Here is a 26,684-nt window from a genome sequence, read left to right as displayed (position 1 = left end):
AATCTTTATTTTATTTAAATATTTTTTAAACAGAATAAAAAATGTTGGCACCTCTATTCTAAAGGATTTACAAACAATTTCCTTGCTGTCTGTGTATGGATGTTTAGAAAATGTAAACCTGAGCTTTAAAGGCTTATTTTTTTACTCAAACATCTTTAATCGATTAAATAAAACTGCATTCAGGAAGAAAACGTCTATGTGATATAAAGTTTAAACTAATAATCACATTATTAGTAGACATTTGTCACTTTAAATATTAGATGTTGTAATTAAAGCTCCACTTAAAGCTGCTGTAGCCTTTATGTCTGACAAAATTGTTCATAATTAACATTTGGAATTCTGGATATAATTTCTTTAGCACCTTAAAACAGCATTCCCCTGTTTCCCTCCGTAAACCCCTTCCTCTCCTCATAGTAACTCTTTCCATTTATACTCTGCTTTCCTATGCCTCCCTCCCTCACGATTCTCTCTCTGATGCTTGTTTGGGATCAATCCCCTTAGACTGCTGATTACCACATTTTGATTTATGTTTAACTAAAGGGCGGTACAAATTCAGCCCCTGTCCTCTATATATCAGCGTGAGATTTAGTGAGTGAGGACTTGCCACACTACAGCTTAAGCATCAAGTCCCGATGTAGACAATTTGACCACTGCATGGATGTGACCTTACAGAGATCAGAGCTATTTTTTAGACTTTGGTGAAACTTAACTCCTGCTTTTAACCTCTGTGTCTCCCATGGGCTGCCCTGCTTTAGTGTGTGGGTCTGCATATGTCCACACATTTGGGAATCCAGAAACAGCTGTTTTCTCTCCTTAGAGGCAGATGGAAGTGTAAGGATAGTGTGTGTTTGTGTGTGTGTCTGGGTTCACCGGGAGAGAGAGTTCTGACTTTCTTAACTTTGAGTGATTGTACTTACCCTGACTCTGGGTCTGAGCTTGACGGCTCGCCATGGAATGCCTGGAATTGGAAAATAAGGAAAAGCGCTACTTTGTCCGAGGCAAGCATGCTGCTCTCATCTGCGCCGTCATCATCCTGATAGGTGTTGCCGTGGGGCTCGGAGTTGGTTTGAGTCAGAAGACCTCCTCATCCGAAGAGGAACACAAACCAACACCATTACCTACAATACCACCAGATGACCGGGGTCCCTGCAAACCATCCAACAACACAAACGGCGGCTGGAACAACTTCCGCTTACCTGACTACATGGTACCCTTCCATTACGATCTGCATCTGGAGCCTGACCTCGACACGGACATCTACACCGGGAGCGTGTCCATTCATCTGACCCTGACGCAGCCCAGTCGGCACCTGTGGCTCCACATCCGAGATACTTTTGTCAGCGCTGTATCCTCTCTACAGCGCAGCGGCCTGTCCGGCTTGACCTCTGTTCAGGTGAAGGAATGCTTTGAGTACAAGCCGCAGGAGTATGTGGTGGTGGAGGCGGTCGAGCAGCTGAGTGTCACTGGCCCAGACGAGCACTATGTCCTCACTCTACACTTCCAGGGCTGGCTCAACGGCTCTCTGGTTGGTTTCTACAGGACCACGTATCAGGAGAATGGAGTTACCAAGTAAGAGTCAAGACAGCTATATTGTATAAATGGATTTATGTGGTGTGATTAGGCAGTATGCACAGTTAGAGGTGTGACAAAGACTGAGAAATTATACTTGCAAGTATGTGTACTGTCACAATTTACTGAACTATAAACAAACAAACAAACAAAAAAGCTTCCAATATTTATAGTACACATTATCCATTATCTATGTTTAAAACATTGTGCTGCTTAATATTTTTGTGGATAATATAAATGTCTTTAATAGCCTTATTCAACATGGATGCATTAAATTGCTCAAAAGTGAAGTATTTCCTTAACAGCAACTAAAGAATATTACTGATCCCAAACTTCGGACAGTAGTGTAATTAGTTTTAGAGTGATCACTGAGTCATTTGTCCAAAGTTTCTTCTCTAAACTGGATGATCAGAATTATTTCCAAATACAGTTTACACTGAAATGGATGTCATTGGCTATAAAAGCTACCATAATTTAATTTGACCATAATTGCAAGCTCAGTAAAATTCACAAAATGAGGAAACATTTAAGTTGTGATGACCTGCAAAAAATACTTGTCATTTCAAAGGTTTAAATTAAATTTTAAAGAGAAAAAAAGTATAATTTCCTCAAAATCAATTATTATAGCTATCAGTCAAGTAAGGAACAAATTCCACAAATTAATCAAGTACTGACTATTGCCAAGCTGTTCCCTTTTATTTCTCTACATGCAATTGATTCTTATACAACTTACTCAAACACACTTCTTAGGATGTAGTATTTTTTGTTGAAATGGGTTAGTTGCCATCGATGAGATCATTATATAATATATCTGATTTGGGAATTGTGTGACATTTTAACAAATGCCCTGAACTGACATGGACCTTCATTTCCTGGAACAAATGCTGAGAGGTGCCAAGAATGAGAGATCTGCTAAAGCTTTGTTATTCTTAAAATAACGTGGTTCCCTTTCGAGAGTACTCTCGTACTGCGTAAGCTAGCTTATGCTATGGGAAAAGGTCCCCTTTTCTCGAGAATATGAAGCCAAAAATTATCCTTAATTTTTAAATAATGTAAAACGCATTGCTGCAGCACAGCAGACCCAAGCGAAGCGGCTCGCGCGCTTATTGACTGTGCTGCGGCAACTGCAGCAACCTATGGTGAGGCGGTGGAGAGGAACGAACCAATGGGGGTGCTTCGCGCCCATTGGACGTCAGAGCGCGCCAAAATAGGCGTGGCTGGAACTATATAAGCCACCGCTTCACCATAAGGATCAGATTTCATCTCCTTCAGCTATCTCACCTGCACTTCGCTGTCTTCTCCGGAGAAGCCTCTACACGCCGTCGAAAAGCCTCTCAGCGGGATAGCACTGCAACGCAGATCTGAGGACGCCGGCTCGTGCTTCATCTCGACGCCGCCTTCAGCACTCGCTTCCTGCTGCGCCATCCGGCGTGACTATATCCTTTACAAAGCTAGTGTGTTTGCCGCTGCATCACACTTTTTTCTCCAGAATTCGAGGCGTTGTTTCAAATGCCTCGGGCTGCGCTTCCTGCCGAGGCCCTCTGCCCAGCGAGGACCGCCACATCATCTGTGTCTCCTGCCTGGGCCGCGAGCATGCTGAGAGCGCACTCTCCAAGGGCGGCTGCCCTGAGTGCGACAACATGGCTATATCGACCCTGCGGGCTCGATTAGCTCAAACCAGCCACGATGCTCCACCCGCTCCGCCTCTTCTCTCTCAAGTGCCGCGTAAGAAACGCCGCGATCAGAGAATGCCTGAGCACACTGCTACACGCGAGCTCACGCCGGAACACTCCCCGCGTGCCTCGCCCGCTCTCTCTCCTTCGCCTGTCCTCTTCGTGGACGAGCAGCGCCAGTCCCTGCTCACCAGCGCCCCCTTCTCCTTCGGAGTGCCTGAGGCGGAGGAGGACAGACACGACAGCCTTTCTCTCGCCGCGTCCAGTAGTGAGGAATGGTCGGGCTCCATTGCGGACCCCCCCCCCCTCTACAGCACCCAGCTGCACCGGACAACGCGCTGATATCGACGCGGAGCTTACTCGCGTGCTTACAAGGGCTGTCAGCGACCTTCAGCTCGACTGGTCTCCTCCAGACGAGCCCGCTAAAAGCAGGCTGGACGAATGGTTCTTGCAGGGGCGCCCTTCGGCCCCTCCGCAAAGAAACGCCCCCTTCTTCCCGGAGGTTCACGATGAACTCACGAAGTCGTGGAAAGCCCCATTCTCCGCATGCTTGAAGACTTCTGTCTCGTCAGCGCTCTCCTCTGTCGACGGCGCCCGAGACCACGGTTACGAGAGCCTCCCCCCTCTCGAGGAGGCTATTGCTGCACACCTCTGCCCGCCCTCAGCCGCAGGATGGCGGTCGAAGCCTGTGCATCCATCCAAGCCGTGCCGCACCACCTCAGCTCTCGCTGGCCGAGCTTACACCTCCGCTGGTCAAGCTGCTTCGGCTCTACACACCATGGCTGTGCTGCAGGTTTTTCAGGCCAGACTTCTCCGTAACCTGGACGAGTCTGCCCCAGATACCTATGACTTTAAAGATCTCCGCAGCGCTACTGATCTAGCCCTGCGTGCGACAAAGACCACGGCACAAGCGATCGGCCGAAGCATGGCAAGCCTCGCTGTTTTAGAGCGACACCTCTGGCTCACGCTCACGGAGATGAAAGACGCCGACAAATCCGCCTTTCTTGACTCTCCTATCTCGCCTTCCGGCCTCTTTGGCCAGTCGGTTAAGGGTTTCGCTGAACGCTTCACTGAGGCTCAGAAAACGTCACAGGCAATGAGACACTTCCTGCCGAAACGCTCTAGCTCTGCTGCGGGACGCCATAGAAATGCGCCGCCCCCTCAGACCTCGAAGCCATCGCAGCCAGACTTACAGTCTCGCCCAGCGACCAAAACCCAGCACCGCTCTCGCTCTACGAGCCGCAAACCGCCAGAGAGACGGGGACCTCGGCCCAGGATTGTGCTGAACCCCGAGCCTCCGAAGCCCTCCTGACCTTCGGGCTGAAAAGACCGTGGTTAAGTCCCGCTGCGGCCAAACCACCACACAAGAAACCTCACATGCTTCCTCCAATCCCCTCACTAAAGGCGGTTGGAGATGTCTATACTGCAGTAAACGAGCCTGTTACAATGCACGCACGCCTGCACACAAACGCCGTTTTCACGGCGACCTCAATAAAGCACAAAAAGAGCTTTTTCTATGTAGGCAGTGTGCCCACTACACAGTACGCAGCCCTACATGTATACACACTCCCCCAAGTGTCACAAAGACACACTCGGGTCTCCTTTCATGCCCAGCTTCCCGCTCGCGCCGGAGGTGCTCTAAATGTAGCGCGCGTGCCCACTTCTCAGTGCGCAACCCTACAAATAAGCGCTGTCACCACAGTGTCACAAGCACAGCATACTCGAGCTACTGGTCCCCTCATAACAGGCGGCCAGTGCCCGAAGCACATTCAACCCATAGCCGCACGAGCCGCTGCATGGCAGGCAATCCCCGGCATATCAAATTGGGTTTTGAATATAATAAAACGAGGTTACTCGCTCCAGTTCGCTCGCAGACCGCCGCGCTTTCGCGCCGTGGTCGAAACGAAAGTGAAAAGCGAAATGACACACGTCCTTTGCGCCGAACTGATAAACCTTCTTGCAAAAGGGGCGATAGAAACTGTCCCCCCTGCGCAGCGCGAGTCAGGCTTTTACAGCCGCTACTTCCTCGTACCAAAAAAGGATGGCGGTCTCAGACCCATCCTAGATCTCAGACGTTTGAACAAAGCGCTTATGACGCGATCGTTCAAAATGTTAACTACCAAACAAATACTCGCGCAAATTCGCCCGAGGGATTGGTTTTTCTCAGTGGATCTGAAAGACGCTTACTTTCACATTCAAATAGCACCCCATCACAGGCCATTCTTGAGATTCGCCTTCGAGGGGCAGACTTATCAGTACATGGTTCTTCCATTCGGCCTCTCCGTATCGCCCCGTACGTTTACACGGTGCATGGATGCCGCTCTCGCACCCCTGAGAATGCGGGGAGTGCGAGTATTGAACTACCTCGACGACTGGCTAGTTTTAGCTCATTCCGAGGAACTACTGACGACACACAGATCCTGGATCCTCAGCCATTTAGAATGCCTGGGTCTCACGATCAACACTGTCAAGAGTGCTCTGTCTCCCAGCCAGAGGATTTCCTTTTTGGGGATAGACATAGACTCTGTGACATGTACAGCGCGTCTGACGTCACAGCGCGCTCTCACTATTCAGCATCTAGCCGTGTCGTTCAAAGCCGGGTCTCTTTACCCGCTCAAACGATTTCAGGAAATGCTAGGTCTGATGGCATCAGCCTCTGCGGTTCTCAAACTGGGCCTGCTGCGCATGCGCCCACTACAGCGCTGGCTGAGAGACCGTGTTCCAGCGCGCGCCTGGATTTCCGGCCGCGCGCGCATCAGGGTGACCCACGGCTGCATCGCAGCTCTGGCCCCTTGGAAAATAGCCAACTGGTATCAGTTAGGCGTAAGCACGGGCGCTGTCTCGAAATGGAAAGTAGTCTCGACAGATGCATCCAACCTCGGTTGGGGCGCCCTGTACGAGGGCAGGTCTGCCTCCGGCCTCTGGTCGAGCCCGGAGCGACTGTTACACATAAACTGTCTGGAGATGATAGCGGTCGAACTATCCCTGAAAGCTTTCCTCCCATTTTTAAAGGGCCACCACGTTCTGGTCAGATCAGACAGCATGTCAGTGGTGGCCTACATAAATCGCCAGGGTGGTGTCAGGTCAGAAACCTTGAACACCCTGACCGAATGTCTTCTGACATGGGCACATTACAATCTGCGCTCGCTAAAGGCAGCGCATGTACCTGGCATCCTGAACCGGGGCCCGGACATGCTTTCCAGGGCGAATGTTCCCCCTGGGGAGTGGTCTCTTCACCCACAAACGGTTCAGTTGATGTGGAACATCTTCGGCAGGGCAGAGGTCGACCTCTTCGCCTCAGAAGACAACGCTCATTGCCTAATATATTTTTCAAAGAGCAGGGACGCGCTGGCCCTCGATTGGCCCAGACGCCCGCTTTATGCCTTCCCACCGGTTGCGATGCTACCGCAGGTCATCGATCGGGTCAGGAAGAGCAGATGTGCTATGCTGCTAGTAGCCCTTCTGGACGACCCAACCTTGGTTCTCCAAGCTGATGCAGCTGTCCAGTACAGCCCCATGGCCAATACCGCTGCGGAAAGATCTCCTCACGCAGCTGAAGGGCGCGCTCTGGCATCCCCACCCCGAACTTTGGGCCCTTCATGTATGGCATCTCAACGGGTACCCGGGAACCTCCCTGAGGGAGTGTTAAAGACCATTACGGAAGCCAGAGCGCCCTCAACCAGGCGCCTGTATGCGCAGAAATGGTCAGTGTTCTCCACCTGGTGCGGGACACGGAACCTAGACCCTCACTTATGTGACGTGACGGAGATACTCTCCTTCCTACAGGAGCGTTTAGATGCGGGCAGATCCCCGTCTACGCTCAAAGTGTATGTGGCAGCCATTGCAGCTTCTCATGCTCCGGTGGCCGGCCTATCACTGGGAAAAAACGAACTGGTCATTCGTTTCCTTAAGGGAGCTCGTCGGATGAACCCTCCCCGACCCCCTTCAATCCCTTCCTGGGACCTGTCTACGGTCCTAGAGGCCTTAAAGGGCCCCCCTTTTGAACCGCTTCAGTCTGTCGATATGAAGCTTCTTTCGTTCAAAACCGCTTTTCTACTGGCTCTGGCCTCAGTCAAGCGAGTGGGGGATTTACATGCGCTATCTGTAAGCGCTGACTGTCTCGAGTTTGGGCCTAATGACTCCAGAGTCATTCTCAGACCAAGACACGGCTATGTCCCCAAGGTGCTCTCAACACCGTTCAGAGCGCAGGTCATCTCGCTGTCAGCCCTTTCCTCGCAAAGCGACGAAAGCAACGCGAGCTTCATCTGCCCCGTCAGGGCTCTCAAAACCTATATTGCGCGCTCCGCCTTATTCAGGAGGTCGGACCAGCTCTTCATATGCTTTGGTGGGCACACCCGAGGTCTCGCCACCACGAAGCAAAGCCTATCGCGATGGATAGTAGACACTATCTCGCTGGCTTACAAATCTAAAGGCCTTCACTGCCCGTTCGGCATCAGAGCCCATTCCACCCAAGGTATGGCCTCGTCATGGGCGTGGTCCTGCGGGATACCACTGGATGATATCTGTGCGGCGGCAGGCTGGGCCTCTCCGTCCACATTTATTAGATTCTATAATCTGCAAGTCCCTGCCCTGCAGGCCAGGGTACTTTTTATATAGACGTGCTAAGCCTTATCACGTCCCCCTTTTTTCGTTCCCTATATAAAGCTCACTAAGGTTGGCTGTTGGGACTGGGATTTCTCCTGCTATAAAGCCCCGGGCTCTCGCCTTGGGCTGTGACAGGTCGAAGTTCCCGAGCACGCACGGCGTTTTACATTGTGTTCCCATAGCGTAAGCTAGCTTACGCAGTACGAGAGTACTCTCGAAAGGGAACGTACTCGGTTACTAGCGTAACCTCGGTTCCCTGAGATGAGGGAACGAGTACTGCGTAACCTGCCGTGCTATGTGCTCGGACCGGGTGATCGCTTCAGTCGATTTAAAACCTGATCCCTATGGTGAAGCGGTGGCTTATATAGTTCCAGCCACGCCTATTTTGGCGCTTTGACGTCCAATGGGCGCGAAGGTTCGTAGGGGACCTTTTCCCATAGCGTATGCTAGCTTACGCAGTACTCGTTCCCTCATCTCAGGGAACCGAGGTTACGCTAGTAACCGAGTACGTTTTAAGGTCTGTTCCTTACTCTATTTCAGGTTCAGATCTGAGAAAAACTAACAGCTAAACAAGCGCCGCACAATATTATATATCATATATGATTAACATATGATTAACAAGGCTTTATTATCCATGATGAGCTGCAAGAACTATGAGTCACACCACATAGGAATAGATTCTATCACTTTAATTTTTAAATGACTTTTTATTTTGTTTTAAGCACCTAAATCAATTTAGTTTAGTTGCACACACATAGAACTGACGGTGAGTTTAATTTAGTTGTAAACAAACTTGATTAGATGTAAATGAAAATGTTGTTGGACTTTCCCCACATGAGGTTACTGAGGTGAATGTAAACCACTTGAGTTTTTGAGTAAACTGACTTGAGTTTTATGATCTTTTACAGGAAAATTGCTGCAACTGACCATGAACCCACAGACGCTCGTAAATCTTTTCCCTGTTTTGATGAGCCCAACAAAAAGGCCACCTACACAATCTCCATCACTCATGACAGTGAATATGAAGCGCTGTCCAACATGCCTGTCGAGGTTCGTTCCATTGCTGCTTGAGCCTTCAAAACAGTTATTGAAGATTTAAAAGTGTAGCTTAAACTTTTAAACCAAGACTTGAAGCATCAGTCTGCTTGTATGTTATGTGTGAGTGTGTGTGGTTTACATAATGTCTCAGGTAAACAAGGTCTTTCTGCATTCATATGCTTTCTTTCTATTCAGTTAATAGATGTTTACTATAACTCCTAACACTCTCTTTTACAGAACATAGAAAAAGTGTCAGACCAAAAGACAAAAACATCCTTTAAAAAATCAGTTAAGATGAGTACCTATCTGGTATGTGGAGCGGATCTCGAAAAGAAATATACCAGTAAACTCTTTTTCCATGTTTGCTCTGCATCCAGAAATTGCTGAAATAGTTCCTGTCAGTCAGTACACTGAGACCCCTGTGGATTTTCATTATTTATTTATTTCTCTCCCTCCTGACAGTTGCGGATCTTTGCTCAGCCTTTGCAGATCTCAACTGCTGAATATGCTGCAAATGTCACCAAGATTATATTTAAGTACTTTGAGGAATATTTTGACATGGAATATTCTTTAGAGAAACTTGGTAAATCAGCAGACACATGCTTCAGTTTTTAACCATTTTACAAATGAGATGTATCATCATCATTATTACTTATTATAATTATCTTTTTATGAGGCAATGACATGATGCTGTTTTTTTAGGATCTATTAAGTTACTCAGAATTGTTATAAAAATATTATTCATACATATAATAACATGAATACAGCTTTTTAAATCATGTTTAACTCTCCTAATATCATAATGAAAAAAAGTATATATATATATATATATATATATATATATATATATATATATATATGAAAATGTAAATAAAATAAAAAATAATTAAATATAAAAAATTTATGTAAAAATCCTTTTGAAAAGTTTTATATGTATATCTTTTTATATGCAAGGTGTACAGAAAATAATGTTTTCAACTAGATTTTAAAAAGTCTGTACTGTAGACACTCTTATTTGTCATTGACTCTCATACAATTGAAAACAGCTGTACACATTATGATCTTTTAAAAAACACTGATTCAACTGATCAACTGATTTCTATCATGTCTATCTATAAAATGATTATCGTGACAAGAGATTTTAGGATATATTCTGCCTCTGTCGCAGATAAGATGGCGATCCCAGATTTTGGGACAGGAGCGATGGAGAACTGGGGCTTGATCACTTACAGAGAAACCAACCTGCTGTTTGATGAGAAGGAGTCCTCCTCAGTCAACAAACAGCGAGTAGCCAGTGTTATTGCACATGAGCTTGTTCATCAGGTTACTAATCTTATCATATATCTGATTAGTGAAAGAAGACAAGTTATTATGCAGAGCGAGGACAATCCAGTATACAGTACATCATCAATCACCCATCAGAACCAAATTGGCAGAACACCCTGTGCTGAGCATGCATCTCATTTTACTGTTTCCTGTAACTGCTTTTTCAAAAAAAGAGGGTGAATTAATCAGATCCATTTACAGTAACAAGGCCAACAGAGAAAAATATGATTACCATAGATTATTATAACACAGTTACGCTCTCTCAAAAGCATCCAATGCAGTGATGTTTTTGGGGATAATGACTGCAGTCACACTACACACTGATAAGATTATCTTTTTACGGCTAGGTCCAAGGTTGTTGGACAAAAAAGGGCTAAAAATGTTTGAATGATGATGTAACTGAATGGTAGGAAATCATGATGTAATTAGATCATTTGTAACTTCTTTCATTGTAAAGACATTCACTCAAAGCAAAGTATTTGGTTCAGCTTCCATCATGTTGACTGCTGATGCTTTGGTTATATAAACATCTTTTGAATTAATGTATTATATGACTCAATAATATGAGTAATATGACTTTGACTTTGCAACAGATGTCTGACAAAAAGTCTTTGTAAGAGAATTTTGTACAAATGTATTTATCCCAGAATAAACACATTTTATAAAAATGTCCCGTTACAGAAAAACTTGAGGTCTTCCGTTAAAGGAACTGTTTTGTCTTTAATTTGCAGTGGTTTGGAAATATTGTGACTATGGACTGGTGGGACGACCTGTGGCTGAATGAGGGCTTTGCCAGCTTTTTTGAGTATGTGGGAGTGGAACAAGCTGAGTTTGACTGGGGAATGGTGAGCACATGCCTGAATCATTCAAATACCTTCTTAAATGAAACCATTCAGTTGAGGCTGGATGACATATTTATGCCTGTTCATCTTGTGTGTTTTCAGCGGGACATCATGCTTATCAATGATGTATTTCCTGTCATGGTTGATGATGCTCTTTTCTCTTCCCATCCTATTATCATGGATGTGTCCAGCCCTGCTGAGATCACATCTGTGTTTGATGTAATCTCATATAACAAGGTAAGGTTAAGTCAGTGATGCTTAACCTTGTGTTGTTAATCTGTCAACTCTACTGGCTATGAATTGGTAACTGTGATGTCATTCTATTGTAGGGCGCTTCTATTTTACGAATGCTGGAGAACTTTCTTGGCCGTGACACATTTAGAGATGGATGTCGAGTTGGGCGAATTACTTTTCCCATATATTTTCAAATGACTCCGCAGTTATATATTAAACATCTGATGCTGTCAAAATAAGACCCCTTTCTTTTTTTACAACAGCGATATCTAAAAAGCTACCCATTCCAAAATGCCAAGACTGCAGACTTCTGGAAAGCCTTGACTGATGTAAATATCTTTTATTGATCATACATTGTCATTTGTATGTTTTTTCCAGTTTTTTGCTCAGTAATATATTAAATATTACTATCAATATTTCAATTTTTAAGCTGAACTTTCAGCAGCTGTTACTGCAGTCGTCAGTGTCACATAATCCTTCAGAAATCATTCTGATATGCTGATTTGCTGCTCAGTTATTATCGGTTTATTATTGATGCTCCGTTATTAATAATGGTTCTTATTATTATCAATATTGCAACCATTAGACATTTTCTGCATTCTTTGATGAATATAAAGTTCAAAAGAACAGCATTTATTTGAAACATTTTTTTTTTTGCAATATTATAAATGCTCATCCTGTCACATCAACCTACTAATTCCTTGCTGAATAAAAGTATTCCTTTTATATTAATTTCTTTTTTTGTGTGATCAACATTTTTATTCAGATTAATTTCACTTTCAGAAATAAATCACAAGTCAAGGTTCAAAAGAACTATGTACAAACAGATGCCATGAAGCCGTCCACTTATACAGAGAAAGAGGATAAAAAAATAAAAGTGCTAAAGAAATCAGTGAAGCATAGTAGGGGTGTCCCTTTTATATTAATTTCTGTAATCATATTTACCCCAAACTTTTAAACTGTAATGTATCATGGTTTTCAAAACTATTTTACAGTATTCCTCTTTTCACTGTAATGTAATCAAATAAATGTAGCCTTTGTGAGCACAGGAGACTTTATAATCTTAATTATTCTAAAATTTGACTGGTAATATATAATATATCTCTCTTGGGTCATAGGAGAGTGGGTTACCTGTGGCAGACATTATGGACACGTGGACCAAGCAGATGGGTTATCCTGTTCTGACACTGACAAACACAGACACTGAAGCTAAACTCACCCAGAACAGGTTTCTCCTGGACCCCAATGCTGATCCCAGCCAGCCCACCACTCCCCTGGGGTGAGCCTGATTATGCACGCCTCTCTTAACCAAAATTAAAATATCAATGGAATTAAACACTCTAATTCAGTGAAATTACCATGAACCAAACAGGCTCAAAATTTTGCAAAAATACTTAACTTGACATGCACAGATGCATATTCCACGAATTACTGTATTAGTCATACTGCCAAGTGACAGAATTTGCACCAAAATACTGTTTAATCAAGTGCACAACCCTTGATGTCAAGAACAAACCATATGGAAAGTGCTTTTGTAATCCTTTTTAAAAGTAGATAAGCCCATTTATTTAGCTTCCTGAATTCTTTACAGTTATTTGGTTGATTTATCCTTACTGTCTGCAATCAGAACAGATTTTTGACCCATCTATCGGTCACTGCTCTGAACTATCCTCTATCTGCCCCCACTAAGCTCTACAACATGATAACAAATAATAATTTGCCTGATTGTTCTTCACATGAACTGAATTGTGTGAACTGAACTGAATTATAAAGTTAACTTTAATGAACTGAACTCTCAACTATGATGTTTCTTTAGCTGATTTGGATGTTTTAACTCCTGACTCATAGATACAAATGGACCATTCCTGTGAAATGGAGCACAGTTGACTCTAAAAATGGCACTTTCCTACTTGACAAGAAAACAACAGGTGAATAAGATCATATGCTAAGACCTTTTTTTTATTTTTTTGCATTGAGGGATAGATTGTTTTTAACTGAGCTATTCTTCTGTGTAATTTCTGTCATTGGCCTGTGTTTAATCAGAGGCAGTCATTGCTGGATACTCCCCTGTTATTGATGGTCTCATCAAGGTCAACAAAGATCACATGGGCTTTTACCGAGTGAATCACCATGACCATGTGTGGAGCGCTATTGCCAAGCAACTTTCTGTAAATCATCAGGTATTATTATTCATATTAATTTCTCTGTCAGAACTAACAGGACAGTACAGAAAAGTAAGATCTTCATTACAATGATCACTGGCTGAATATGCATTATACAGGTGCATCTGAAAAAAATAGAATAGCATGGAAAAGCTATTTTTTTTGTAATTTAATTAAAAAAGCAAACTTTTATATTTTAGATTCATTGCACACAATCTGAAATATATTAAGAGGTTTTTTTTTATTCTGATGGTAATGACTTACAGCTTAGGAAAATTAAAAATTCAGTATCTCAAAACATTTGAATATTTTCTCAAAGATCAATCAGAAAAATATTTACAAAACAGAAATGTTCAAGATCTCCAAAGGTTTAATTATGCACTCAATACTTGGTTGGGGCTCCTTTTGCAGAAATGACTGTGTCAATGCGTGTGGCATGGAGGCGATCAGCCTGTGGCACTGCTGAGGTGTTATTGAAGCCCAGGTTGATTTGATAGCAGCTTTCAGCTCCTCTGTATTGTTTGTCAGATGTTACTTATCTTCCTCTTCACAATACCCCATAGATTCTCTGTGAGGCTTAGGTCAGGTGAGTTGGCTGGCCAATCAAGCACAGTAATATCATGGTCATCAAACCACTTGGAAGTGGCATGGAGGTGGCATGGAGGTGCCACTGTGGACAGGTGCTAAAGTCCTGCTGCAAAAGGAAATTAGCATCTCCATAAAGCTTGTCAACAGATGGAAGCATAAAGTGCTCCAAAATCTCCTGGTAGATGTTTGCATTGACTTTGGACTTGATAAAACACAATTGACCACACCAGCAGACATCACACACCCCAAATCATCAATGACTTCAGAAACTTCACACTCGACTTCAAGCAGCTTGGATTCTGTGCCTCTCAAGTCTTCCTCCAGACTCCATACTTTGATTTCCAAATGAAATGCTAAATTTACTTTCATCTGAAAAGAGGATTTTGAACCACCGAGCAACAGTCCAGTTCTTGTTCTCCTTACCCCAGGTGAAATGCTTCTGACGTTTTTTTGGAACCTAGGAATGTGACAGCTGTAGCCCTTTTCCTGAAGACATCTGAGTGTAGTGACTCTTGATGCGCTGACTCCGGCTTCAGTCCACTCCTTTTGAAGCTCTCCCAAGTTCTTGAATCAGCCTTTCCTGACAATCTTCCCAATGCTGTGGTCATCCCTGCTGTTTGTGCACCTTTTCCTTCCAAGCTTTTTCCTTCCAGTCACTTTCTATGTATATATATTTTGATACAGCACTCTGCGAACAGCCAGCTCTTTCACCAATGACCTTCTGTGGCTTACCCTAAAATGAAGACCTTTTCCATGATATACATTTTTTTTTAGATGCACCTGTAGAATTTATTGCATTCCTACTGAATTAAATATATGGACACAAAATATTAATTTGAGATTACATATAAATTATTTTATATTATTTTATTTTCCATTGAAATCGTTGATGAAATGTTGAAACCTTACTTCGCTATTAAAAAAGTAGTCCACTACAACATACAAAACAATCAGCCTTGCAACAAAACGAACAAATTTTTTTACTACAATCAATAATTGAGACGCTAGATGTTCTAGTGGCTAATATTAAGATTGAAAAATCAGTATCAAGTATTGCAGAGAGCCATGTAATAAAATATAATATCCTACATAATCTTTTTTTTTTTTAGGTGTATGATGCAACTGACCGAAGCAGCTACATTGATGATGTATTTGCATTTGGACGGTGAGTGAGTACTAACATCTTCCAGCTGCAGACTTCTGATTTTTCGTAGCACAGCTTTTTATGGTTAGTGGAGTTCATAAAGAAAGGATCTTGACGTCATTGCCTTTTGTTTTGCATTAACAGGGCAGATATTGTAAATTATGGACATGCCTTCAACTTAACAAGATATCTGGTCAATGAAACAGAGTATATTGTGTGGGACAGAGTATCTACTTCTATCTCCTATGTGAGAGATATGTTGGCTGATGATCCAGTACTCTACCCAAAATTCCAGGTTGGATCCCAAAGTATTCAATACCTTCTCAATGCATGAAAGCCATCAGAGTTATGAAAAATCATGTACATTTTAAAAATGTGATCTTATTCCCAGTGTGAGATTTATAGCTGATATGTTTTATGTTAATATAAGAAAGACATTCCTATTTTATATTTTCTGTTTTTCAAATGGTCTGTTACAAATCATGCCTCTGTTTAGAAACTCTTCCGTGAACATGTGCAGAAGATATCTAGAGAGCTTGGGTGGAATGATGAGGGGACACAAACACAGCGGTGAGAATTGTTTTTTGGCAGCACTATAAAAAATGTTCCCCTTCAGAAAGCCAAGGACACATTCTTGGATTTATTTTTCTTTTAAACCAGATACATCAGTTTTAAAATGCTGCATATATTTACACGTTCTAAATAGTTTGCATGTGTGTGCCCATGTGCTAATATACAGTTGTGTCTAAAATCTGAGACCACTAGTAAAAACTTTACTGTATATTAAAAATAAAAAATCATAACAATTTGATAGAAAAGTTAAATGAAAAACTTGATTATTGTAGTATTGTTATTATTAATTTTATGGGTTTTTTTTACTACTGTATATAGGCTGCTGAGAGAGACAGTTTTGGGCATTGCATGTCAGATGGGTGAACAGGAAGCTCTCAAACAAACCTCTGCCATTTTCAATAAATGGATCGATGGAACAATTAGGTAATCACATTCATACTTAAATGACTTAAGTTGTACAATTGGAGTGTGTGTATTAAAGAGGCTCTTTTTCTCATTGGGGAGCAGCAGTGTGGATGTCAATTTACGATTGCTAGTGTACCGATATGGAATGAAAAACTCAAGATCAGTCCAGAGCTGGGAAATCATGTTCCAGAAGTATCTCTCTGCCACTCTTGCCCAGGAGAAAGACAAACTGCTCTATGGCCTGGCTTCAGTAGAAGATATCACTCTACTTAATAGGTAAACTTCCTCTTACCCTTACCAGGGCAGTGTTGTGAAAATGACAGTCCACCCTATCCATTTTCTAAATGCATGTTAAAGATCTTAATGTGAATGATTCATCCATGTATATCCTTCATTTTGGAAAAAAAAAATATTTTGCCCTAATAACATTTAAATCGGTGGTTGATTGCGATTTCACTTTTTTAACATTAGTTAGTATGTGTAATGTTGCTGTTTGAGCATAAACAATTACAAAGCTAAAAGTTCGATGCAAATGGAGATATCGTCTTTTAAAATTCTGGCAGTTTTAATGACTACAAAAACAGCTGGTAGGGACTACAACAAGTTAATTCCTTGGTTTGTGAGGTAACAAACCCAGACAAACCATGCCCTCTGGAAAAGGCAGCAAAGGGGGCGAGGCCATGCTGCACTGCTTTAGAGAAGAGCAGAGGCGGACAGAGTAAACAGATTCATTACTTGAGTAAAAGTATAGATACCCCTTGCTAAATCTTACTCAAGTACAAGTAAAAGTAGTACAGTCAGTTGTGTACTTAAGTAAAAGTACTGAAGTACTTGTTTTTAAAAGTACTTGAGTATCAAGAGTACAAGAGTACATTTTCTAAATATTGCATTACTACTGCCACAGTGCTTACATTTATGTACAGAAACGTCCTACATGGAGTTATGGAAAATGTCAATACCTTGGAGAATGTAAAAGGAATTGAAAGTAAAATCATGTCATTTTCATCTTTCTACCATGTTGCTCTATTTAACATTTCTCACTTGCCCACAAGGCAATAGCACAATGACGTTCTGACAAACCTCTGCTAGATTTTTAATGGATTTTTTGCACCCACATTTGAACCTGACTGTGTTAAACACACAGCATAATCAACAACATCAAAGCAAATGCTCAGCTTACATTAATGTGTATTATCAGAAAAGAAAAATTCAGCTAACAATTGTGTGTACATGTGAGTGTTTTATTCATCAATCAATAAACCTAAACCAGCAAAGAAGGCAATATAGCACTGTTCTGACACATCTCTGAACCTGACCGTGTTATACACGCAGCATAGAAGAGAATATAATAATGATTAAAGAAAATCAGCTAATCAGCTGTGTTTAGGTCAGCGTACAATGAAGGAAAAATAAAATTCATCTCATTTGAGTGACAGTATTAAGCCCCTTTCTCTCACACTGACATACAGGCAAAGACAGGAGAAAATACTTTCAGCTGAATAACACCATTCTCACACACACAATCTGTGTATGACAACTCTGTGTGTGTGTGTGTGTGTGTGTGTGACAATTGTTAGTGAGACACGTTTCTGTGAATACGCACAATTTTTTTTATTATCGGATAATCGTTTCGTCCACACGGATCCGGCGTTTTGCATTTTTGTTTGGACGGCGAATCAGTATATTTTCTGAAACGATGACGTCATCAGCCCACGTCTCGCCCCTAATCAGACACTGCTATGTCACGTAACAGCAGCAAAACATGAACAAACACTGAACGATTGTCTTTTTATTAACTAACATTAACAAAGATTAATAAATGTATTGTTCCATGTTGTTTTTATGTACCACACGCAAGGTTTGTGAGCATAGTCTGTCTTCTTCTCCGTTTTAAGTGTATCTCTGTGGCAGAATTACAGCGCCACATGCTGGTCTGATATGTATACTACATCGTACTTGGTTTTGTGTGGATGCGGATATTTCTTGAGACGAGGAAAAAAGATCGGATTGGGGTAAACTCCGTCTCCGTGTGGACGGGGCTGAAGAAGTAACGGGTACTTACGGTTGTGGATAGTAATGTAGCTGAGTAAAGAGTACAATATTTGCCTTTCAAATGTACTTGAGTAAAGTCATGAGTACTCCCCAAAAATGATATTCGAGTAAAGTACAGATCCCTAAAAATTGTACTTAAGTACTGTACTCAAGTAAATGTACTCCGTTACTGTCCGGCTCTGGAGAAGAGAAAGAGAAAACTAGAAGTGCACATAAAAACCTATTCATATATGAATCGTGATTCTGTCTTCTAACGATCCTAATGGATTCACAAGTTTCAAAATCAGTGTTCTAAAGCGGCTGTTCTTAATACTGTTCTTAGCGTCCCTCTGCTCTGCACATGCTCTGCACCTCTCTCTGATGCTCTCTCTCCATTGTGCGCATGTGCGGAGTGACTGAGGAGCATGCATGAGTGAGTGAGTAAGTGACAACGTTTCTGAGTGAGTGTGAAATTGACAGTGTTGGATAAGGATTACACCATCTTTATAACCACTGATTCAATGAGGAGTTTTGCGTGTGGAAAGCATGGTCATACCAAACAAACGTGTCCTATGAATATGGATGCTGAACAACAGGATAATGTGAATGAGTTAGTCACTGTTAATTAGCGTGAGAATCACACTGTTGATGAAAACAATAGATCAGCATAGGAAAAGTTCATAGGGATAGATCAGCATTCTGGAAAAGTTCCTGATGGCCTTATTGAATCCAGTTCATCTGGTTTTGTCAACAACTCTGATTTTCAATGATTCATGTCTCATTGCCATGAGGAAGGCTACTTTAGAGGAACTTGATCAACCGAAACGTTATCGACTTAAGAAATAATGTAAGAAAAAAGAATGAAGACCCAATCTGTGAAAAACTACTAAGATGAGTTTTGTTAGTGTTGTTAGTGTTATGTCTTTTTGATTTTCTCTTTTTCATCCCAATGACTTCATTTAATATTGGCTCCACTCGTATTGTTTTGAATGGGGAAAAATGCAAAGATCAATATGGCCACTGAATTGCAGGAAGCATCGCATTCTGAATGAAAGAGCCAATCTCTAATCGGTAAAGTCAGCGCGCCACTGCAGCTGCCGTTAGAAGTCCCGGTTGCTATAGAAACAGCACTCTGAGACATGCTCTTAGGACTGCGCATGTGCACTGGCTGATCTAGCCTGAGAAATAAGTTTTTTATAACGCTATTTGAGCAAAAGTAACAATATTTATGACACAGTTGTCAGATTTCTTTGGCGATTTCAAATATGAAATTTAATCCTAAACTTAGTGAACAGTTTTGGAGAATTTGATGTTTCCCCATTCAAAGAGATAGGAGCTGCATTTGGATGCCTGAGAGGCGTTTCAAAGATGGCCACCGAGTGACATGACTTGTCTTAAAGAGACTTTGTTTATTATTAATGGTTGTCGGGGCACTGAAAAGAGAGATACTTTATTTGATTATTTACAGTTAAAAAAGCAGATATAATATTGTTACAGGAGATTAGAGCTGAAACAACGAATCGATTTAATCGATTAAAATCGATTATTAAAATAGTTGTCAACTAATTTAGTCATCGATTCGTTGCTAAATAACTTTTATTTGCCGTAAGCGGCTCATTTCGTGCATATTTCAAATCTGCGGTGACCAAAGTGTGGCAGTAATGAGCCACCGGAGGTTTTACTCAGCCAGTACAACAGGAGAAGTAGCGAATAGCCAATAGCTGGCCTCGTTTTGTCACGTGCTTCCCGAACAGCGTCTCTGCAGCATTCAGCAGGATGTGGGAATACTTTACTTTGAGCCTTCAAAAAAGAAGAGTAACCTGTAAACTCTGCACTACGGAACTGTTTAAGGGGACGTTCACATATCGCGTCTTTTGCGCGCTCAAGTTCGTTATTTCCAACACCGCATCGAGTTAAAACATTTCAACTTTTAGAATGCAGCAAGCGCACCGCGGGTCATGTGACAAGAACTAACCAATCAGCTTCATCCTTTCCCGTAACAACGTTAAAAGCTCAGTCAAGATGAAAGGAACAGCTGATCATAGTTGTATATGGATTTCCATTTTGAAATAAATTTAGTAGCAGAGCTACTGCAAGCGATTTTTTGAGCTGCAAATCCATTTATCCTTTGCTGAAATTTCCGCGTCTTCAAGGAGAGAGCACGTCATGGTTGCTTATCAAAGGCAGACGCCTCAGGGGCGCTTCTGCACGAGCGCTTTGGAAAGAAGGAGAAAGCGGTGCGCCTAGCGTTTTCCACGCGTTTTTAGGCACGATATGTGAACGGCCCCTAAGACTTTCATTTGTGCAGATTCTCCAGTACAATGTTGTTTGCAAATGTTTAGTCGTAAAAGCTGATAACATTGCTTTTTAACAGTTAACATTTAAAGCTTTACAAACATGTTCTGTGATCAGTTTGTCGTTTACCAGTTCAAAATTCAGTCGTGCAGCCTAATTATGACTGAATGAGAGAGATAAATGTTTAAAGATATTTGAAATGCACTTTTTTTTCTAAGTATTCACTGCTCTTTTTCACACAGCAGGTTTTTTGTGTGTGTCCAATTTTTTTTTCTGGACAACCTTCTGATGGATTTTACTTTAAATTGTGAGTTTCATTCAGGTTTCATGCCATTGGCACTTTTTTCGAAGGATTGTTTACAATTTCACAGCAAAAGCTATAAAGCTGTTTTCCAGTAAATAATAAAATACAATGCACTGCAATTTTATTCTGTTTTATCCTTATTCTTCGTGAAAATATGTTCTGAAAGATTCCTTAATAAGCTTTGTCCGGGATGTTAAACTACTTTAGGAGCTCTAAGGACTGCCATGGTGAAAACATTTGATATCTCCTTGTGAAATTTGCTAGAGTATGGGTCAGTGTTTTGATTGCAGAAGAGTTCGACAAAGGATTACTAACACAATAAAACAACTCCAGGTATATTTTTAATGAGGATATGACAATGCAAAATGGTTAAAATCTCTTAAAAATCTATGCTGAAGGATAAAGACCATTTATTAATAGTTTACTTGGGGAAAAAATGGAAAAAACTAAAATATAAGCACATAAACCGATTAATCGTAAAAATAATCGACAGATTAATCGATTATCAAAATAATCGTTAGTTGCAGCCCTACAGGAGATGCATACGGATGTTCAAAATCAAATGCAATGGATGACCGAATGGAAGGGTAGTGTACTTCTTAGTCATGATTCAAATGTAAGTGCAGGCATTGCAATACTTCTTTCATCAAGGCTAAATGATCATACTTTTGTGTCTGAGATATTTCCTGGTCTGATTTTCATGTGGATGTTACATTAGGAGATTCAAAAAATGTTTGTGTTTATGCACCAAATACAGGAAGTGAATGTATACTTTTTTCTTTTCTTTTTTTTTTTTACTTTCTGAAGCTATATCCGAATATTCTCAAGATAAATCCTATTGTGTTAGGGGGTGATTTGAACTGTACTTTACATCAAGCTATTGTTAGTAATCATGCAGAACCTCATCCTTGTTCAGCTGAGGCACTTCTTTAATTAATTATCTTAGTTTTATTGATTTATGTAGAGATACTTTTCCAGGGGCAAGTTAGTATACTTGGCTTAAACAAAATACTAATGACATGTCAGGGGCAAGGATTGATAGGGTTTATGTGGAAACCAGTAATAGAGGCAGAGTCTTTCCATTTCTCCAAATTTCTTGTCTGATCAACACTATATTTCTATGACTGTTTCTGTTTCTTTTACGAAATCTTATTCAACATATTGCCATTTTAATAATAGACTACTCCAAAATAAAACTTTTATTCACTCTTTTCACTGTTTCTGAAAAGCTTGGAGAGTGGAAAGAGATAGTTTTAATCATTAAGTCAACGGTGGGACATAGGCAAAATGAGGGTAAAAAATATTTTGTCAACAATATTATGTTTACAATACTAGAGCCCTTAAGGAGAAAATTAGGTTATTAGAACAAAATGTATTTCAATCAAATATTCAAAGTGATAATGATTCTTCCTCTGCATTTCTTTTAACGAATCTTTTGGAGGAAAGGGGAAAGGGAGCTCTGATTAGAGCTAGATATACTCAAATTATATGGATGCCCCTACGGGTTTTTTTTTTTTTTTTTTGATTAGAAAAAAAGTTCAGGGATAAGAAGAATTTTTATTATTTAAAACTTTCCAATGTTCAGCAAATAACTGATCAAATATAAATTAATACTTAAATTAATAAATTAATTAAGACTTAGGACTTTTGAAAAACTGGCGCCCTGTATGGCTTTTAACAATGGATTTGAAGATATTGTTGAAGGCTCTTACAAATAGATTAAAGTAATGTATATCAAGTGTAATTTGTGAAGATCAAACACACTGTATTCCCAAAAGAACAATTTTTGATAATCACTTTCTAGTAAGAGACTTAATATCCATTGGGAAAAGATATGCTTTGGACATTGTTTTTTTTTTTTCTCTTTATCAAGAAAAAGCCTTTGATAAGGTTGACCATTTATATCTTTTTAAGTCTTTGGAGGCTTTTTGTTTTGGGTCACAATTTGTGGCTCTTATTAAGCTGCTGTATAATAATATTTACAGCATGCTTAGAATTAATGGTTCCTTGATCAGACCCATTCGTGGGTTCCACCCATTTGGGGGAAGTCGTGGCCTAATGGTTAGAGAGTCGGACTCCCAATCGAAAGGTTGTGAATTCGAGTCCCGGGCCGGCAGGAATTGTAGGTGGGGGGAGTGCATGTACAGTTCTCTCTCCACCTTCAATACCACGACTAAGGTGCCCTTGAGCAAGGCATCGAACCCCCAACTGCTCCCCGGGCGCCGCAGCATAAATGGCTGCCCACTGCTCCGGGTGTGTGCTCACAGTGTGCGTGTGTGTGTTCACTGCTCTGTGTGTGTGCATTTCGGATGGGTTAAATGCAGAGCACAAATTCTGAGTATGGGTCACCATACTTGGCTGAATGTCACTTCACATTTCTGTAACTCGGGGTATTAAGACAGGGGTGTCCTCTGTCTGGATGTATTGTATGCTATTTCAATTCAACAATTGTTGGTTTCTTTAAGTAATAAGCTACACAGTGTGAACATTTCTAGTTACCCAGATTTAACCCCAGTAAAACTTACAGCATATGCTGATGATGTCACTGTTTTTATAAGCAAGTTTGATTATATAAATACTCTAACAGCTTGTTTAAATAATTTTCAAAAAGCAACATCTGCATGTATAAACTGGGATACATGTTCAATGTTATTTATGGTAGAATGTAGGGAAAAGGGACCAGTTACCTCACCATTGTAAATGGACTCGAGATAAAATAAAAATTATTGGGATTTATTTTGGTACTGATGAGGATATGGAGAAAATTGGCAAGGGTTTTTATTGTTAACAATCTGGCAGTATCAATGCTCTGGCATAAGCTCACAGCTTTGAGTCCTCCTAAATGTTTTTTTCATAAAGATTCTAAAAGAATTTGCTGATTTCTTCTGGAATGACCATCATTGGCCTCCACTCTGGGGTTTTGTACTTGCCGGTGGCAGAAGGAGGACAAGGACTCATTTATGTGGAATCAAAAATGAAGGAAATGAGACTACAAACATTAAAAAATAAATTTTATTGGACAGACAGAGTATCTTGGATATCATTCAGTCTCATTCTGTTGCAAAATACAACCAATGTAAAGTTGGACAAATATTTGTTTTTAACTGAAAAGACGTATGATCTAAAAACTCAGTTGTTTCATGATGATTTTTATGTATCCATTCTGAGAGTATGGGGACTTTTTAAGAGGTTAAGAGATAAAAGTGGTTCATGGTATCATGGTATTCTTGAACCTCTGTTTTTTAATCCATTGTTTAATACTGTACTGAGTTCATTTGTTCTATTTTTTTCTAAAACAGGAATAGTAAGAATTATTGACTTGCTTGATTCACACAATATTCAATGGAAAAGTGTTCAGACTCTTGCTGATCAAGTTGGTCTTAAATCTGACAGAGTGTGTCTGCCTCCTGAACAATGTTAGCTAGGTTATTCCAGAGTTTAGGTGCTAAATAGGAAAAGGATCTGCCGCCCGCAATTGCTATTTATATTCTAGGTATTATCAAATTTCCAGAGTTTTGTGAATGCAGCAGACGTGGAGGATTATAATGTAACAAGAGCTCATTCAAATACTGAGGTGCTAAACCATTCAGGGCTTTATAAGAAATTAGCAAGATTTTAAAATCTATACCATGCAGTGTTGACGGGACCGGGCTAATATGGTCATACTTCCTGGTTATAAGAACTCTAGCTGCTGCATTTTGGACTAGCTGGAGTTTGTTTTTAAGCGTGCAGAACAACCACCCAATAAAGCATTACAATAATCTAACTTTGAGGTCATAAATGCATGAATTAACGTTTCTGCATTTGACATTGAGAGCATAATTTAGATTTCGAGATGGAAAACATCATTTTTGTAATTATGTTGTTGTTTTCCTTTAGTGTCTTTGTTTGTGTTGCTTGATGAAATTATGTCTAAACTTGGGTTTTTATTCAATTAGACAATGTTTATTTTTATATAGATGCTCTTGGCAAGGAGAATGCAAGCTTGCTAACTTTTTGTTGGGGCAAGCTAAATTGGCTATTCTAAAGTCCCATCAGTGTAAGAAACAGGATCAAAATGTTTATTTGGTGATGTTTTTTGAATATTTGGGAAGAACTAGAATACTTACTGAGTATACAATCTGCATAGAATTATAATTATTATTATTTATTTATTTTTATTTTATTTCTTTTAATGAAATGGGGTGTTAAAAAAACAATTGTCACTGTAAACGAAACTGGTCTTATTTTTCATTGGTGATTATTATTATAATTGGTTATTTATTTGTTTTAGTTTTTTTTACAAATGGGTGTATATATATATATATATGAAGGAAATGAAAAAGGTTTTTAATATAATGCTTTAAATAAAACTTTTTTGAAGGTCTCTCTCTCTCTCTCTCTCTCTCTCTCTCTCTCTCTCTCTCTCTCATTCAGCTGAGCTCCAACAATGAACTATTCCAATTATACACATATTTTTACATAGCTATGAGAAGCGATAAACATGGATGCACGTGCAGTTGCCATACTGTATTAAAGCTTTAATCAGGATGAAACCATACATTAAAAGCTAACATATGGCAGTAGTGTTTACAAATAACAGCGTATCTAAAAGTATGAGACAATAACAAACAAAAAAACATAAAAGCTTGCTCAGGCTCTTCAATAATATCCTCTGCTTCTCAATCGAGCTCAAACAGATACTCAGTTTCTCAGAATCCAATCATTAACATGGACAGAACCAAGTTTACCCCCACCCCTTTTTTTTTTTTTGCTAATCCGTTATTTTTGGGTATACATCACAATACAGAAGAAACGATCGGTCTATAGATACTGATGCGGCTTCAGATGCTCTCACTAACAAAAACACTTGACTAACACACAGCCTTATTGCAAATGTTAAAAGAAAATCCTTCTCCCCTTCCATTTTTAATCCTTATTTGTCTTTTTTTTGTAACAGGTTGCTTGAAGCTGCTAAAAATGAAAGCATTGTGAGGAGTCAAGATGTTTTTACTTTAGTGCGATATGTATCACGAAACCCATATGGCAAAACCATGGCCTGGGACTGGATGACACTCAACTGGGATTACCTAGTGAACAGGTTAGTTCATCAGTTGAAAGGAATATGTTGAAAGAAAATCAGCCCTCCTTTTGAAAATAACGTTATCTATGATGCCATGTCTGTTTTAGATATACTATTAATGACAGAAACTTGGGCCGCTTGCCCTCCAGAATTACTAGTACATACAACACTGACCTGCAGCTGTGGAAGGTGAGACATGAAGGCTGTGTTCGGAATGGAATGCTAGCTTGGGATTTACTGATGTTTGTAATTTACTTTTGTTTAAAATATATTAACTTATGGTTTAATACTTTGGTCTCTTTGTAGATGGAGCACTTTTTTGCACTGAATCCGAATGCAGGAGCAGGTCAGATGCCCAGGAAGCAGGCACTAGAGACTGTAAAGAACAATATCTAATGGAGGAAACGGAACCTGGATGAGATCCAGGACTGGCTGAAGATCAATGTGTCCTAATTCAAGGTTCAGCATCAGAAACATTTTTCCACCCTCCACTCAATTTGTTTTCACATGAATTGCTCAGGGCAGCTTGAAAGCGAATCTTTAGATAAGAGCCACAATTAAAACACTCTCGTTACAACATAGTCTTGGATTCTGTTGGCATTACATTTAAATTAACAAATATTCTCTTTGGAACTAGGCATTACACATTTTTAGGCACTGTACATTTTGTATTTAATGTGTACATTATACATTATATAAGGTATTTGTAAAATTTGTAAATGTGAAATAAATGTCATAAAGGATGCTTAAGTTATCTTTCTGCATGATTTTGTAGTTTGTTGCACATGTATGATGCCCAGTTTTTCTCTGAAACCATTTACAAAGTCTGCAAG

At 40.5% G+C, this 26,684-nt stretch overlaps 1 protein-coding gene across 1 annotated transcript; it reads left to right on the top strand.

The window, feature by feature from the left end:
- Positions 1 to 496: 496 nt before the first annotated feature.
- LOC132110817 (glutamyl aminopeptidase-like) lies at positions 497 to 26,601 on the top strand. The gene is given in 21 exon segments (XM_059517792.1): positions 497 to 1,569; positions 8,756 to 8,897; positions 9,123 to 9,199; positions 9,201 to 9,228; positions 9,348 to 9,468; positions 10,054 to 10,208; positions 10,943 to 11,056; positions 11,156 to 11,290; positions 11,383 to 11,448; positions 11,551 to 11,616; positions 12,406 to 12,566; positions 13,136 to 13,215; positions 13,331 to 13,467; positions 15,147 to 15,202; positions 15,326 to 15,476; positions 15,678 to 15,751; positions 16,073 to 16,177; positions 16,262 to 16,435; positions 25,729 to 25,869; positions 25,959 to 26,040; positions 26,158 to 26,601. Coding segments are annotated over 21 exon segments (2,832 nt in total). The 5' UTR covers positions 497 to 949; the 3' UTR covers positions 26,305 to 26,601.
- Positions 26,602 to 26,684: the final 83 nt, after the last annotated feature.

Source organism: Carassius carassius, chromosome 30, assembly GCF_963082965.1.
Source record: "Carassius carassius chromosome 30, fCarCar2.1, whole genome shotgun sequence".
Classification (NCBI taxonomy): Eukaryota; Metazoa; Chordata; class Actinopteri; order Cypriniformes; family Cyprinidae; genus Carassius; species Carassius carassius.
This window is presented reverse-complemented; position numbering and strand designations above follow the sequence as displayed.